At 34.6% G+C, this 15,335-nt stretch overlaps 3 protein-coding genes across 3 annotated transcripts; 1 reads left to right on the top strand and 2 right to left on the bottom strand.

Moving 5' to 3' along the window:
* The first annotated feature begins 1,649 nt into the window (after positions 1–1,649).
* Positions 1,650–5,254, top strand: LOC125829698 (protein SPIRAL1-like 1). The gene is made up of 3 exons (XM_049508888.1): positions 1,650–1,837; positions 3,638–3,934; positions 4,969–5,254. The coding sequence occupies exons 2-3, from the start codon at positions 3,677–3,679 to the stop codon at positions 5,047–5,049; spliced, it is 339 nt and encodes a 112-aa protein (XP_049364845.1). The 5' UTR covers positions 1,650–1,837; positions 3,638–3,676; the 3' UTR covers positions 5,050–5,254.
* Positions 5,255–5,615: 361 nt separating this feature from the next.
* On the bottom strand, positions 5,616–8,601 carry LOC125829699 (ubiquinone biosynthesis protein COQ4 homolog, mitochondrial). Its single transcript, XM_049508889.1, has 2 exons — positions 8,397–8,601; positions 5,616–6,310 (listed from the first exon to the last, which is right to left on the bottom strand). Exons 1-2 carry the CDS (start codon positions 8,577–8,579, stop codon positions 5,789–5,791), a joined length of 705 nt encoding a protein of 234 aa, XP_049364846.1. The 5' UTR covers positions 8,580–8,601; the 3' UTR covers positions 5,616–5,788.
* A 1,004-nt stretch (positions 8,602–9,605) lies between these two features.
* On the bottom strand, positions 9,606–12,584 carry LOC125829726 (pentatricopeptide repeat-containing protein At2g30100, chloroplastic). The gene is made up of 2 exons (XM_049508916.1): positions 11,577–12,584; positions 9,606–10,721 (listed from the first exon to the last, which is right to left on the bottom strand). The coding sequence occupies exons 1-2, from the start codon at positions 12,312–12,314 to the stop codon at positions 9,948–9,950; spliced, it is 1,512 nt and encodes a 503-aa protein (XP_049364873.1). The 5' UTR covers positions 12,315–12,584; the 3' UTR covers positions 9,606–9,947.
* Positions 12,585–15,335: the final 2,751 nt, after the last annotated feature.

Genomic DNA, 15,335 nt, shown 5'->3' with positions numbered 1-15,335 from the left:
GATGAGAGTTTAGCCATTTGCTTGTGATGAAAAAAATATATGCAAAAATTATTTTGGAATATGAATATTTAAAGGTAGAAAATGTGTAGAAAGTCTAAAATCTAATTAATTGAAAAGACATATTAAGTGATTTGCTAGATTTGTACCTTCTTTGACTTGGCATATCTTATTGTGAAAAAATATTAATGTTCTTGTTAAAATGAATAATATGAGACTTGATTTTTTTTATTCTTTTATCTAATATGTTTTATTAAGATATTAACTTTTCTGTTACAATAATTAATAGACATTATGATTGGTCAAATATTTTTTAAATTTTTTCATATTCGATTGGTCAAACAAATATTTTGAGAATATTTTTTCTTTTCTGTTACAATAATTAATAGACATTATGATTGGTCAAATATTTTTTAAATTTTTTCATATTCAATTGGTCAAACAAATATTTTGAGAATATTTTTTCTTGATCAAATATTTTGAAAATATATTCTCTAGAAGAAAAAAAAAAGCTTACGCCCTTACCTTTGTATTTATCACAAATAATTTTAGAGTAATAATTTTTGTTTATTTACAAAAATCAACTTATTTTCTAAAAAATATTTTTCAAGAAAACATTTTACACCATATGCCCTATGTATTGATAGGGATATTTACCTTCTTTAACCTTCAATTATTGATAAGATTTATTTTGGTCTTCAATAATATCCAATATCAAACTACATGTATTGTTGAAATTATCTCATAAACTTATCTATACAAGTTAATGTACACAATAAATCTTCAATTTATTAAATTAAGCCCTTCGTGATTTTGTTTGATTTATAAGCTATGAGTTTAAATTGCAAAAATAATTACTGATATTTATATTAGAATAAATTATTTCCACCAACTACCATCAAACTTGAATTTGACACTTTTTTTCTTGATTAACAACAATAATTTATAGTAAAGAAAATATGCTTATTCCTTTTTCTTTATTTTCTTGCAAAAAAAATTTCCCTTACTTTTGTTTCTTTTTCAAAGAAAAGCATCTCCATTTTCTAAACCTCCCCCACATGAAAAATCAATCATGTCGTATCAAATTATCTTTTAATTTATTTTTATTTAAACAATAAAATTATTTCGTATCAAATTACCTTTCAATTCAGATTTGAAGTTGATTTAAATAATCCATTAAATATACTCTAGTAGTTTTGATCTTTTGAATTTGTCAAAAATGAGTAATTTTGAATTTCATAAGATATTTAACAAAATTTTAAGGTTAGATATAACGAGAATTATATATAAAAAAAAGATTTAATCAAAAACATAAAAAATATTCTAAAAATTCCAAAATGCAAAACTACATCAAATATAATAGAAATAAAATAAAAAGATAACAAAAATTACCAAAAAAGATGTACATGATTCTAAATATGAGTTTTTTTTTTCTTTTCTATTTGGTGTTTGGTACGCGTACTAGAGTTCACCCTTAATCAAAAGTCTCGAATTCGAGCGGTGAGTATCGAGAAAATCATGTTGAGAGCTTCTCCTTTAAAATGGACTCGGTACTACACTATTCAAATTCAATTAGGACTTTAATTCAAATATTACATACCAAAATAACATAATTTTCAATATGAATATCGAATATCGAATATCGAATATCGAACGTGAAAAATAAAAACAATGGGGGACCATATTGTATATTTTCTCTAGCAAAGCTCCATCATTATTTTTATTTTTATTTTTGAAACAAAAGTAATACTAATAATTATAGGTGAACAAGAGAGGCAATATACTGTACTTCCATTTCTTCTTCACATCCAAATACTGATCTGATCCAAAATAATCAAAGGTAATCAGAAAAGTTTTAACTCTCAGATCTCCTAGAAAAAAATCAGATTTATGTATATGGGGTTGTTTCAATTTGTGTGTATGTATGATTTTGATTCAAAGTTATGGGAATCTGAGCTTTTTTTGGTGATTTTTTGTTGAAAGTTTGGATTTTTATGTGATAAAGTTGAGTTTGGGTTTGTTGGGTTGTTAAATTCATTGTTGGGTTTTGCTTGAAGAAGCAAATTTGTTGTCTTTTTCAATTGAGAACTAGTGGTTGATGAAAATAGTGATAGTGGGTGTTGATTCTTGGTGATTAAGGCTTGATTCTGAGTTTTGAAAGTAAAGAGATTACTGATTCAAAGTGTGAGAGTGTGAGTGATGGGGATGCTATTTGTTTTGATGAGAGATCTGGGGTTGATTCTTTTTTGTTGAAAGTTTGATTTTTTTGATGAAGTTGAGTTTGGGTTTGTGTGCTTGTTAATTTGTTGTTGTTTGGTTGTTCTGTCATTGTTATGAGGTTTGCTTTAAGAAGCAATTTAGTTGTGTTTAACAATTCAGAAGCATTGGTTGATGAAAATAGTAATATTAGGTGTTAATTCTTAGTTATTAAGGCTTGATTCGAGGTTTCGAAAGTAAGATGTTATTGATTCAGGAAGGGAGAGTGTGGGTGATGGGATGCTATTGTTTTTTACAAGGGATCTGGGGTATTAGGACTTCAGGGAGTCTCTGTTTGAGTGGGAGATGAACTTCCTACAGTTGTTTGGGGCTGGTGGAAGAGAACTTAGACATGGTGTATGTTTAGGAAAGGCGTTGATGAATTAGTGAGGCAAGGATTGGAGGAGTGATGAGTACTTTGGTCAGCACTAGGGGACTCCTCATTCATTTTTAATGGGAAAGGTGGTAAGAAATTTAGTGATAGTTTAGGAGAAAATGTGGAGCATAGGAGAATCGACATGTTTCTCCACTCACCTCTAGCCGTTAGAGGTAAGAGGAGAAGAAAGAGACTTTCTCGCCACTTTTACCAATCACCAACTACATCCCCGAGGTCGGAACAATTAGGCGCCAAGTTCATAAAGGAAAAATAGAAAATGTGGAGCCTAGGAAAAGCTCAATTAACTAAAAAGGAACTCACTAAAGAAGGGAGAGTGGAAAGGTCCCTTTTATCCATAGGTTTAGAATATGCAAGTCTGAAATTGTCTCAGAGATGAGAGCTCTTTATTTGTTTTAGATCATAAAAAATAATGGTGATTTTGGTTTTAATTCAAAGGAGGGAAAGATTATTGGTATGTGACTTGTGAGTATTTCTCTTCCTGTTGTGACGAAGATGATATCTCTGTTTCTTGTGTTTCTTTTCATTCTCCCTGCATGCTTAAGGATGCCTAGTCTTGGCAAAAGAGTTGTATTCTTCTTCTGATATGTGGTTGAATCATAAATGTCACTCACCAAGTTTCCCTCGTTGAACTGCAAAGAGAATGCAGACTTTGAAACTTTTAAAGCTACATTAATATTTTCGTGGTTCTTCATGGTTTCTACCAGCACTGTTATAGTGGATTCATATGGTTATAAGAAGATTCTAATCAACTTCAGTGTTGTACTGATGTTTCTTTTCTGAATTATAATTAGACTAGTAGGAGCGTCACAGTCTCCACTAATGCTCAAAGTATAATGGATTTCCTCATTTCTGTCGCTTGATTATCAGCTGTGCTTCTTCTTTTATGTTGTTGCTTGGTGCATGAAATCTTCGCTAACATATTTGAAAGTTTCTCTTATCTTTAATGTATATGGCCTGCCTCTACATCTTGCTGGTTTCTTGAATCAGGTTGTTCCTGGGATTCTTTAACAAGAGAGAATTACAGAAATGGGTCGTGGAGTCAGCTATGGAGGAGGGCAAAGTTCACTGGGATACTTATTTGGAAACGGTGAGGCGCCAAAACCAACCACGGGAAATGCCCCAGCTGTTCAAAGTGAAGGGCAGGCAATAAATAAGGAGCCAGCTTCAAAGCCTACCGTTTCTGCTACAGTTGATGCTACTAAGCAGATTCCTGCTGGTATTCAGAGCACTGCTTCGAGAAACCATTTTGGGGGAGATGGTCAAAACACAGGCAACTTTATCACGGTATTGCCCTTGTGTCAATTAGTATGATGTCTTTTGAAATGCTTGTTTAGTTCATTTTCATGCTTTGCTGGAAAAATATTTTGATTGTTCCGACTTCCGAGGTAGAGTAATAGATAGCTTGCAGGCTGGAACCTCATCTCCAGCAGTGTTTTATAAGTTGAAATAAAAAAGCAACAAGGTCAATGAGGCTTGAAGCAAAACACGAGAAGTTGCACACACTTCTAGGCATACATGTTGCGGAAAATTAAAAACCACCAACTCATGTGGATTAATAGTATAATAATCAAATTGCAATTAGATAACTAATTTCTCAAAGTTGAGATTTAAAGAACTGATTGCTTCTTATTGGGATTTCTTTGCACTCATTAGTTGAATTGCGCACTTCTCAAAAGCTTAATGGTTTCACCCATGAAGCAATGATCCCTTGTTTCATATTTCTTCATCGCTTTAAGCGACAAAAGCGATGGCTTTTAATAACACTAATCTCCAGGCTTAATCTCTCTTATCTTAACCACAATTCTGCCATCCATATTATTGAATAGGGACCGATTGTTGGATTTACATCTATCAGGTATTGAACTTGTTTTATTAGCTTTCCTGTCATGAATTTCTTGATAGCATTTTTGCTCAAATGGTACATTTGCACCAGTCTATGAGTGTGCGTGCATCTTTGTTGCTGCAACCATAGGTGGTCTCACTGGCTGTGTGTTTCAGATTAGGATAAGTGCTAGCACATTCTATTGATGTAAACTCTCCTATTGTGGAGTGAGAATAATTTGTAATCCTGCGTTTTTGGGGGACTGCTGACTTCCTGACCGACTTCTAACATATTGTTGTGGATTTTGAGATTGATCCTGTGGCATTTGCTTGCCAGTTAGAATCCCATTCAGATAAATATGCTTTAGTTCCTACTCGGAATCTATAATTGTCAGTTTGTCATTGAATTATGATGAAATAATTTTGGCCTCTTACAATAGAGTCGATCTTATTAATTCTTGTCCTGTATAATGTATCGTTGATTTACCTTGATGTAGGACCGGCCATCTACCAAAGTCCATGCTGCTCCTGGAGGTGGATCTTCTTTGGGTTATCTCTTCGGTGGTGGTAGCAACTAAGCAATTCTCCAATCTACAGTTGGATAATTGTTTTATCACTTCTTTACCTTTTGTGTTTCGACACTATGTTGTAATTGTAATTGTGAGTACTTCAGGTTGTTGTGAAGGGTTAGTTGCATAAGGCTTTGATCCAAAGTCCCAGTTGACACCCATGAAACTAAAGTTACTTTCAATGTAATATGCCACCTTTGTTAATTGATCATTTGATTGAACAGCTTTTCTTGCCTAAACTTCATATCTGTGATTGTTAAGGGAAACAAGATATTGTTGACTACTTACTAATTTTCTGCCATAGTTCTCGACTTTCATACCTTGTCCATGGTAAGTAGCAGGTGTGTCATGTCATGCCTAATTACCTCTCTCCAATACTTCTTCGACCTACCTCCACCTTTGCCTGGATAAACCATACATCTCCCTATTCGTGCATCACTTCTTCACATGCACGAATTATATCATTGCAGATTATTGTCTTTTCATCACTACAAAAACTACAAATGGTTTAAAATTGATGGTTTCATAGCAAGTATTTGGTTGGTTCTATAACAATGGTGCGATAAAAAGAGCATTCCATCCCACAAAATAACAAGTACAAATGACTTGAGCAAATGAAAATGAGAACAAAAGAAAATAACACACAAAAACCTTAAAAGGTTTGTGTTACTGCACTCATATATAGTAGATATCTACATTTGTTCGTATAGAGCAAATTGCAGGAAAGTCTAATAGTTTCAATTCCTCTTCAAAGAGGTACAGCTATTGTTGCATTTGGTCTTGGAGGAAGTGGAGCTGGAATTATTCCCCATTTACGACGAACATCTTCCAAATCCTCATGAAAATGTTTTTCATAGTAAACACACATAAGATCTGTGCTACGAGCTCCAGCCTTAAGCGCCCATGGGAAGTAATGCTGGTAAAACAAGCTCCTTTGCTTGTCACTGAACCTTGCTGTACCCCCTAGCACAGACATCAAACACATGGGGAGTAGCATCTGTTCAAACTCGATCACTTTTAGTGCTGTTTCTCCGATCAGGTTTGTTGGAAGGTCAAAAAGGGTGTGCCAGAAGTCATGCACCTCGCGAGCACGCATAGCTACATATGCTAACTCTTCAGTTTCCATGAATCGCACTGGTGGGCGATCATCTGGTGAAAAGTTCCTAGATCCCATGAACCTTGCGTATGCAGCACCAAAAGTGTTGTCAGGCAGGTCCCATGCATGCCCCACATTTGTAGAGATCACACGAGGTCGCTCCAACAGTATTTCCTGAGGTATAAGTATAAATACATCCAAAACTACAATCAATAGACGAAAATTACTTCAAACTAGTTGTAGGAAACTTAAAAACGGATAGAATGAGGAGTAAAATGAGATGATGAGTACTCTAATAAAACGGCAAATGAACATATATCACAAGCTTTATGTTAGTACTATCTGCCTTATAACTGCTAGATCTTTCATCTTTCAAAGTTTAGTACAGGTTGCCAGCATACAAAGCACCCCAAACTTTATAAGACAAGAAAGAAGGTCAGAAGCATAATCGATACTGGCTTATCTGTTCCAGCTAGAACAAACAGAGAACTCATTAGGAAAGCAAAAGAGAAGAACGACACAGCTAAGAGTTTCCAAGCATTTGCTTGAGCCACTTTGTTCACTGCATAAGTGAGCCCCTAACTGCACCTTACATCAAGCTATCAAGGCACTAAAGTAACACTTAGCTGTACTTCAACAGTCAACACCACCAGCACATGCCAGGTAACAGCTATGGACAAGTTCACAATGCTTCCAGTTAGGTACATGGTGTAAGCAATACAAAGATCCTAAAAGATGCTGAAATCTTAGGGTGACAGCAAAATAACTACATTGAAGCAAGGGATGCTAACAGGAGGGCACTAGTGATTGCACCAGAAAACAACAAGATGTGCAATTTGGGTATTTTGCTTGATGAAACAAGGCAGAGTTGGTGAGGCAAAAGAAACCCTGAGTTAAACCAGCAGTGGGAGATTCCCACCTCAAGGCATACGAGAGAACACAGCAGATGATCTGGGACTTCGAGTCTGAAATGATGAATAAAGGTGGTGATAGGTTTCAATAAAGCAAGCCGTTTGAAGGCTTCTTGGAACAAGATTCGAAAATGCCGCTGACCAATGAGATGAATTATGGGAGACTCTGACGGAACGCTAAGAGAGCCAGAAAACATGATGTGTACGAACTCAATTCCATCAGAGCAAAAAGAGGAAAGATGGCCGGTGTTATTGCCGCATAACAATGATGTTGAACAGGATATAATTGCTGCTGCTTTGTGTCAAGTGATGAAACATTGAAGCTGAAAGGAAGTAAAGATATTGGAATCCATCTGAGGAAAATTGAAAAAGAAATTGAGGGTCTTTCAAGACAGTACCTTGTCATGAGTCCACAACATTGACTAACATTATTGATTTAACTATCATTATTAATCTAATTGCATTTTAAATTTTGATGTTCTTTCAAGACAGTACTAGTCATGATGAGTATGGTTACCAAATGCACAATCAAATTGGATGTCATTGAGAACAAGTAATGCATGAGACAACCTAAACCTGCTACAAATAGCTCAGGAAATTGCACCAAAAAGTACGGACTACAAACTGCAGCAACTTCTCAGTCAGTTGAGGCAAGTAGACATTCCTAAATTGGCATTTGAAGAACTGGATGATCATTCTTCTCATAATGCTAGGAATTTGGATTCAATGGGCTGCTTGCTAAGGGTAGGAGTACGAAGAAACTGTCTTCTTGTATCAAAAACTAGTTTGTTCTATTTCATCGAATACTGGCAATTCATATGTTGCTACAAGTATAGAGTTAGGAGGAAGTGAATGATCCTCAAAACTGGAGCTTTTGTGAGTTCACAATAACTTCAGTCGTCAGAAAGGTTCACAAGTGACCATAGCCACAGCCCACATAGTAAAGGTGCATTTCAATTTTAAGTTGCTATAAAATATTCGAAGGATCAACATTCAGTGCCTATACCCTCTTCATATGTTCAAGGTACATAAACACAAATGGAGGATCCATCCTATGTAGGTTACATTAGAACATTCTAACAAGTATCAAAGGAAGTGTTTTTCGTTCTAATACAAGAATAGAAATAACTGCAAGTGACATCCACTTTGTAGTTAAACAGTTTGCATATTTAGATTCGATGCAGTAGCCCATGGACGTTTGAACCAAACGAACAAACCCCTTCTAATTGCACTGCAAAGAACCTTTTTCACAAAATATTACAGGAGTATTTCTTCAAGATAATCAGCCAATGTGATGGACTAGCAAATCAAATATATAAATGAAGAGAAAATCAAGTAAAAGGCCTTACTCTGCCTTCAGGACTCTTCTTCATCCTTTCAAGAACCCTATCAAAAGCTGGTTTCCCCGTCGTCTCGCCCAAAGCAGCAATAAGATCTGCTCTTCGAGGATCTAACAATGCACCAACTGCAGAACCAACTGCAACAGCAGCCTGTTGCCACCCTTTCAACCGAAAACGACTACCTCGTATCATGACAACCCAATTCTGAAAAACAAAAAAACTGAATCAGGAAAACAAAAATTTGAAATCAAAATCCATACTTTCCTCAAACCAATTACATAAACTTCAAAACCCACCAACATATATCAACATGATTCGCCAAATGATAGAATAAATTGGTTGAGGCATTTTCACAAGCAATTAGTGGGCAAAATGAAATTGCAAATCTTAAAAGGAATCGAGATTAATTAAAGGTTATATAATCCATTGATTGGTTGCTATACATTAAGGGTTTTTTAAAAAGTATGCAAAAACACCATAATTAAGAGTTTATACCGATTAGTTTAAGGGAGAGATACAGAGAAAAAAGAGCAAAGCTGAAATGGCGTTCTTGTTTTGTTTTGTTTTTTCTTTTGCCTCTTTTTTAATTAATGTCCACGAAGGACCTTTATCTTTTAAAAATAAGAAATATTTGTTAGAAGTTCGGGATACGTTTGGTGTTTCTTCCGTTAATTATTCAGATCAATGTTGAATATTAACAAATCATGATTTTTAGCATCATTCATTACGAAAGTACCTTTCTTTGAGTAGATATGTAAAAGTAGGCGGGATGATTAAGAGATGATTATGGAAGTACCTTTCTTTGAGTAGATACGTAAAAGTAGGTTAGTTTTGAGTAGATACGTAAGAGTAGATTAGTCTTTGAGTAGATACGTAAAAGTAGGTTAGATGATTAAGAGAAACGTGTGATTTCTGAATCTATTGAGATTTCGATTTTGTTAGCTCTTCGAAAATAGATTCCAAAGTTTCTCATTGAAATTTCAATTCCAAACTATAAGGCTTAATATATTGATAATTCCTCGAAGGAAAAAATTAACCACTTCAAATATGTCAGCAAAATAACCGTCTTTTTCTAATCTCTCATACAAACAACAGTTACATACATATACTCAGAATAATAGCACTAATGGTCTCCAATAATAGATACAAGAGCATAGTTTATTACTAATGGCTAGCTCGATAGTAATGCCAGGACAATATACCTGAAATACAGGGCATAGTTTATTATTCATTCTCGCGATGTGGGAGGTAATGGCATACTTTTACAACAACAGTATAACAAGTGTAATCTCACAAGTGAAGTCTGGATGTACGCAGACCTTATCTCCTACCTCACGCTGTTTTACATGTACATTAATATATACGAACTGAACTTGAGAACAAGATGCTGAATGTTGCAATTCTGGACATCTAAATTAGACCAGCAGCCAACATCTTGCTCTCTCTCTCGCTCACTGTACGTTTTCTCGAATCATCTAAAACTATACATATCAAAGCCTGCAACAGACGAGCACCGTCTTCTTATATCTTCAGAACAGGCAACAGCTTCTTCAAGGTTGCTCAAAGAGTCCTTATTATCCACAGTCTATATCTCTTTATATACAGATATACAAGACATGGACCAATCAAACTCGCATCTGAAAGGTGTTTGCAAAGGTTAAGGTATGTTTCCAAGCTTCCAGATTGTTGAATTCGTCGTCTTAGTCTCTGCAGCACAGCTGCTCTGTCCAGAAAATCTGGATACAAACCCAAGTCAAGCATCTTAATTACTGTTTCTGCAGCATTCTCTAAGTGTCCGCCTTTAATGTAACCTCTTAACAGCCATGACAATGTTTTCTTTTTCTGTAACGAGCTTGAAGCCTCCATCCCGGTAAGCAGCCTTGAGATGGGGCCTAGCTCCTTTTGGGAAGCACATATTGCTAAGACAATGTCTTGAAGATCTCCGGTGACTTCCTTGCCAGACAACTTCATTTGCCACAAATGTCTCTCAGCTTCTATTCCGCGGCCAGCACAGACATACATTGCAAGAAGCCTCTCATGAACCACCCCAAAAAGAGAAGGGCCACCCTCTTGAATCAACCAATCGGACAACTGTACACCCTCAGCCAATAGATCTGCTTGATATTCTTCAATGAGCCTAAGATTTTCTAAATCAAGCTCAGCAACAAGACCAGTTCTGGCAAAACCTTTTAATTTGCGTAGAGCTTTCCCAAATTCATTCAGCTCTTTTACCACAGCTGTCATTGCAATTAAATAGCTGTATAACTCTGGCTTCAACCCACACTCTCGAATGTCAATAACTAGTTTGACTGCATCCTTGTAATTACCCTCCTCCTGACGGAAAGAATAAAGCTTTAAGACATGGATATAATTTTGCAAACCAAATCCTAGAAGCAGGAAAATCGTACATACAATACATACATACAACTATTTTTGATAAGGCTATATAAAACATGAAGAAGTTACTACCAGACCTTTTTCCTCTCTACTTGGTATTAACCCCCTTTCTTTCTACTACATAACAAAACATTGGACCATATCACTTTCTCAAAACCAAAGTACAGAGCAGTTTAACCGGAGGACAGAGAGTTTGCAGCGATAAATTCATGGTGAAGTGATCCTAGATGTCATAGCAAAAGAGTTTCCTTATCAAGGTTAATTGTCTAACACTACTTTATTTGGGAATCATAGTTTGTGAATTTGGTTGCCACAACCTATCCAACCTGACCGACTAAAAATATTTCGCCAACAACCATCTATAAACATTCTACAAGTAATCGTATTCAAGTGGCACAACGAGGCACACATGTTTCTCACAATAAGGATGGGAAAATAGAATATATACACAACTGTCCTAATATCACTGGGGGGGGGGTGTATTTGCTTCAATCCAATACCATATTACTCAAAGCTGGGGAGAGAAAACAATACTCGGTGACATCACCTTTTTAATGGGAGAAATACACCAAATATTTACAGCTAACAAGTGGAGTACTAAGCATTAAACTTGACAAGTATACAAGGATTACCATCATTTTCCAGGCAAGGTAACCAAATTCTACCTATCTTTAGTTTAAGACCACAAGATTCAATATTTACTTTCTTAAACTATGTGTTAAGTCAAAACGACAAACAAATTGAAACGGAAGGAGTACATAGCATAAAATTCAATGAGTATATAAAGATTACCATCATCTTCCAAGCAAGATAACCAGCAGGACCAGCCTTCTGCCCATCTACATTACCATCTGAGTAAGCAATCTGCCTCCTCAACACCTCCTTCACGAACGACACAGCTCCCTCCCTCTCACCCGCGTCCCAATACAAAGATATAACCTTTTCAACCATACTAAAACTCGGGTTCAATCCTACACAGTCCATATCAACCAACAAGTCCACTACATCTCCTGCTTCACTCTTAGACCCAATCAACTTCTGCACCCATCCACACATTATCGAAACCATAAGCTCCATCGTCTCCTTATCGACTCTATTCTCTTTCCTTAACCACTCAAACACCTCCAACGCACACCACGAATCCCTCCCTTCCTGCGCAAAATACACTAACACCAACTGCAATTCTCTATCAGATAACCTCTCATTCATTTCCTCAAGTACATCCGATGGCTCTCTCGTCATTCTTTCTAGTTCCTCAATCGCCTCGAAAAAACAATCACTCATCTCATTCTTCTCCTCATCATCACTCGTCACAAAACTACCCAATTCAACCGAATTAAACAACTTAAACCCATTCCTCCTTGGATTAACAAAACTAGGGTTTCGACTACTACAACCCACCCCACCCAAAACCCAGCTACTCCTCCATTTCAGCCAAGTTTGAGGGTTACCCAAACGACACCGTTTAGGAAAAACAACTTTACTTAACCCCAGATAGGTAAGAGATGCAATTTCGTTAACAGTAGCCATATATCTCAGTCTTTTCAAGGAAAAGCTAACTTTGCTCAAACAGATGATAATCGGTTGAAACAGAATTCAGATGTGAAAATTATAGCAAAAAAAAAAAGAGCTTTTAGTGAGCTGAACCCTGAAGGATGTTTAAAATGGAAAGTGAGGAAGGATGAAACACGGCGGTGGACGGCGGTGTTGCCGGTGAATGAAAAAGGAAAGTGAGGCTAACAAAGAAGATGATGTTTTAAGCAAGTGCCATTAGATTTCTAATGGCTTTGTTTGAATGATTGTTACCTTATAATTATTCATATTATATATATAGTAGTACAAAAACGAGTATTTATTTTGATAGTGTAGTATGGAGTTATTTTGTTAAGACAGGAAATTGCTCGGATGATAAGTATTTTTGTTAAAATAATAAAATTTACGATTATGAGTTTGAGTCATTAAGAAATAAAAGTCAAAAAGGTAAAAGCTTGAAGGGAGATAAAAAGGCTTAAGTTCATGAGTTCGAGTCATCAAGAAACAAAAGTCAGAAAGGTAAATGCAATTTTCAACAATTTGAAAAACAAATAAAAATGTGTTTTCATTGTTTTCACTCTAAATCACTCATAAAAAGTCTAAAATAACTTTAATTTGTGTTGAGAGAAGTATTGAAAACACCATAAACTTGGCGTGAATAGTTTGTGTTCGTGAACTATTGACGGTCTTAAAAACACTCATCTACTTGACTACATTTAGATACACCTTTGAGTTGTCATATGACATAGCTAGTGGTCTCAAATTCTTGTAGGGGTACATGACTCTTAATTAAAAGGCGAAAGATATGTTAAAAACACTCCTATTTATATCGAGTTTAGGGGTATTTTTTAATATTTCTCTCATTAGTATTTTGACTGAACACAACTTCTATTTTCACATAGTATTTCACTTTGAAAATAAAAAGTACTTTTACAATTTCCCAATAAAACATGGTCAAATATTCACCTAAAATATCTTATACTTTTATATAACTATTGATTTGGTATGATCATATTATTACTCTCCTCTTTTCTTTTTTTCTTATTTTGAATTTATTTATTACTTAATTATATTTTATTTCTTATATTAAGTTTATCCGTGTACTCTACTTTGCTTTATAGTTTATAGAATATATAAGATTTATTCTTTAGATTATTAACGACGTAACAACCAAAAAAGTTGCTGTCTATTTAAATATTATATTTATTAAAATAATATAACAGATTTTAATATTGATATGTAACAAATATTTAGAAAAGGTGTGGTTAGCTAAAAGATGAAACTTGCTTCTTCTTTTTTTGAAAAAAATATTGAGGTTGCTTTCTGTTCACAAAAATATTCGTATTACATACTTATTTTAAGGATGTACTTATATTGTGGCCGGTGATTATATTTTAGGAATGCTTTTTATTAAAAAGTTATAGTAGGTACATGTAAATTAATTTTTTATTTTGACATAAATAGCGTGTTATAACTTTGTTGATTAAAATTTTTTTAGTAGTACGTAGTTGAATATAGATTTGTTTAATCACAATCAATGACATAAGATCAATTACTATAAACAATGTAGATGGTCAACAAAAGGGTTAAAATAAATTTGTGTGGCATTGTTTGTTTTTATTAAAATAAAGAGGTCTGAATTTGAATGTGCATTTGAATGATTGGATGTTGTTTTAAGATGGAGTTGATGTTATGGTGATTAGAGTAATGATGACTGATATAGTGGTGGTTGTGATGGTAAAGTTGATTGATATTAGTAGTTGGTGGTGGAAATGATTGGTAGTAGATATTGGTTATGGTTGTGGTAGTGGATGATAGTGGTGGCGGATGTGACAATGACGACATTGTACGGTAGTGATGGGACAAATAATTATATAATGATGAAGATAGTAGGTGTGGTAGCGATTGATATTAGAGTTGGCAGCAATACTAGTTGTCAATGATAGTTGTGATGATAGAGATGGTTGATGATGGTTGACGATGGTAATAATGATAGTGACTATAATGACTGAGGTGGTTAATAATGATAGCTAATGATTGTATATAAAGTGATGGATGAAAATTATTCACACAAAAATATAAAAATACCTAAGATTTGAACATTCAAATTCAACCCTTCATTATTATTTATAAACTATGACACAAGTGGAAGAATAATAATTAATACGTAACAGCAAAGAAAAGGAAAGGGAAGATAAAATATTGCAAAGGGATGAATTATAAAGTCTTAGATGTATTCCAACTTTTACTTCTATGCACTTCTTGTAAATTTCCTCTAAAAAAGGATTGACTTTGTTCTAGCATGTCATCAATTACATACAAGAACAATAAATAAGTCCAATTGACTGTTATTTTTTATCACAAATACATTCCTTTGAAAATGAAATTTCAACTTGTTTTGGAATATCAACTACCAACTTCATAGCTCCTTTGTGGAAATTAGATTTTGGAAAAAAAATGAAAAAAAATAATTACAAGCAACCAAATAATTCAAATTTTATGTGTGTTGATGTTACAAAATGAGCTTTAAAAGAATCCCTACTAGTCACAAGATAGTTGAAGTGTGTTTTAATACATAAATAATGATAGTTCAAAAAGAAAAAGAGAACAATTGATAGTTAAAATGTGAAAAAGCGAGATGATGTATTTGATCATTAACTATTTTTTACTTACAATACTATTACTTTAGCAAGCGTAAATTAACAATTGCAAATTGAAATACCAAAGTTGGTTATTTGATTTTTAAAATATTTATATTCACCAGTGATGGCGGAGATGATTTGTAGTAATGGTGATAGTAATAGTTGGTGTTGTAGATTAGTAATAGTGATGACTAGTGGGGATAGTTGTAATGGTGGAGATAGTTGGTGTAATGATGGCGGTTGACAGAGATGATTGTGATGATTAAGTTGATTGTTGTTAGTAGTTGGTGGTGTTTATTGTGATGATTGAAGAATTTGTGGTGGTTGAAAATGTGTCTGTGGTAATTGGCGGCAGTGCTAATTGTAATGGTGGAGG

Source organism: Solanum verrucosum, unplaced genomic scaffold, assembly GCF_900185275.1.
Source record: "Solanum verrucosum unplaced genomic scaffold, falcon-dt-bn FXZP01000008.1, whole genome shotgun sequence".
NCBI classification, from domain to species: domain Eukaryota; kingdom Viridiplantae; phylum Streptophyta; class Magnoliopsida; order Solanales; family Solanaceae; genus Solanum; species Solanum verrucosum.
Note: the sequence above shows the minus strand (reverse complement) of the source record. Positions and strands in the feature narration are given on the sequence as shown.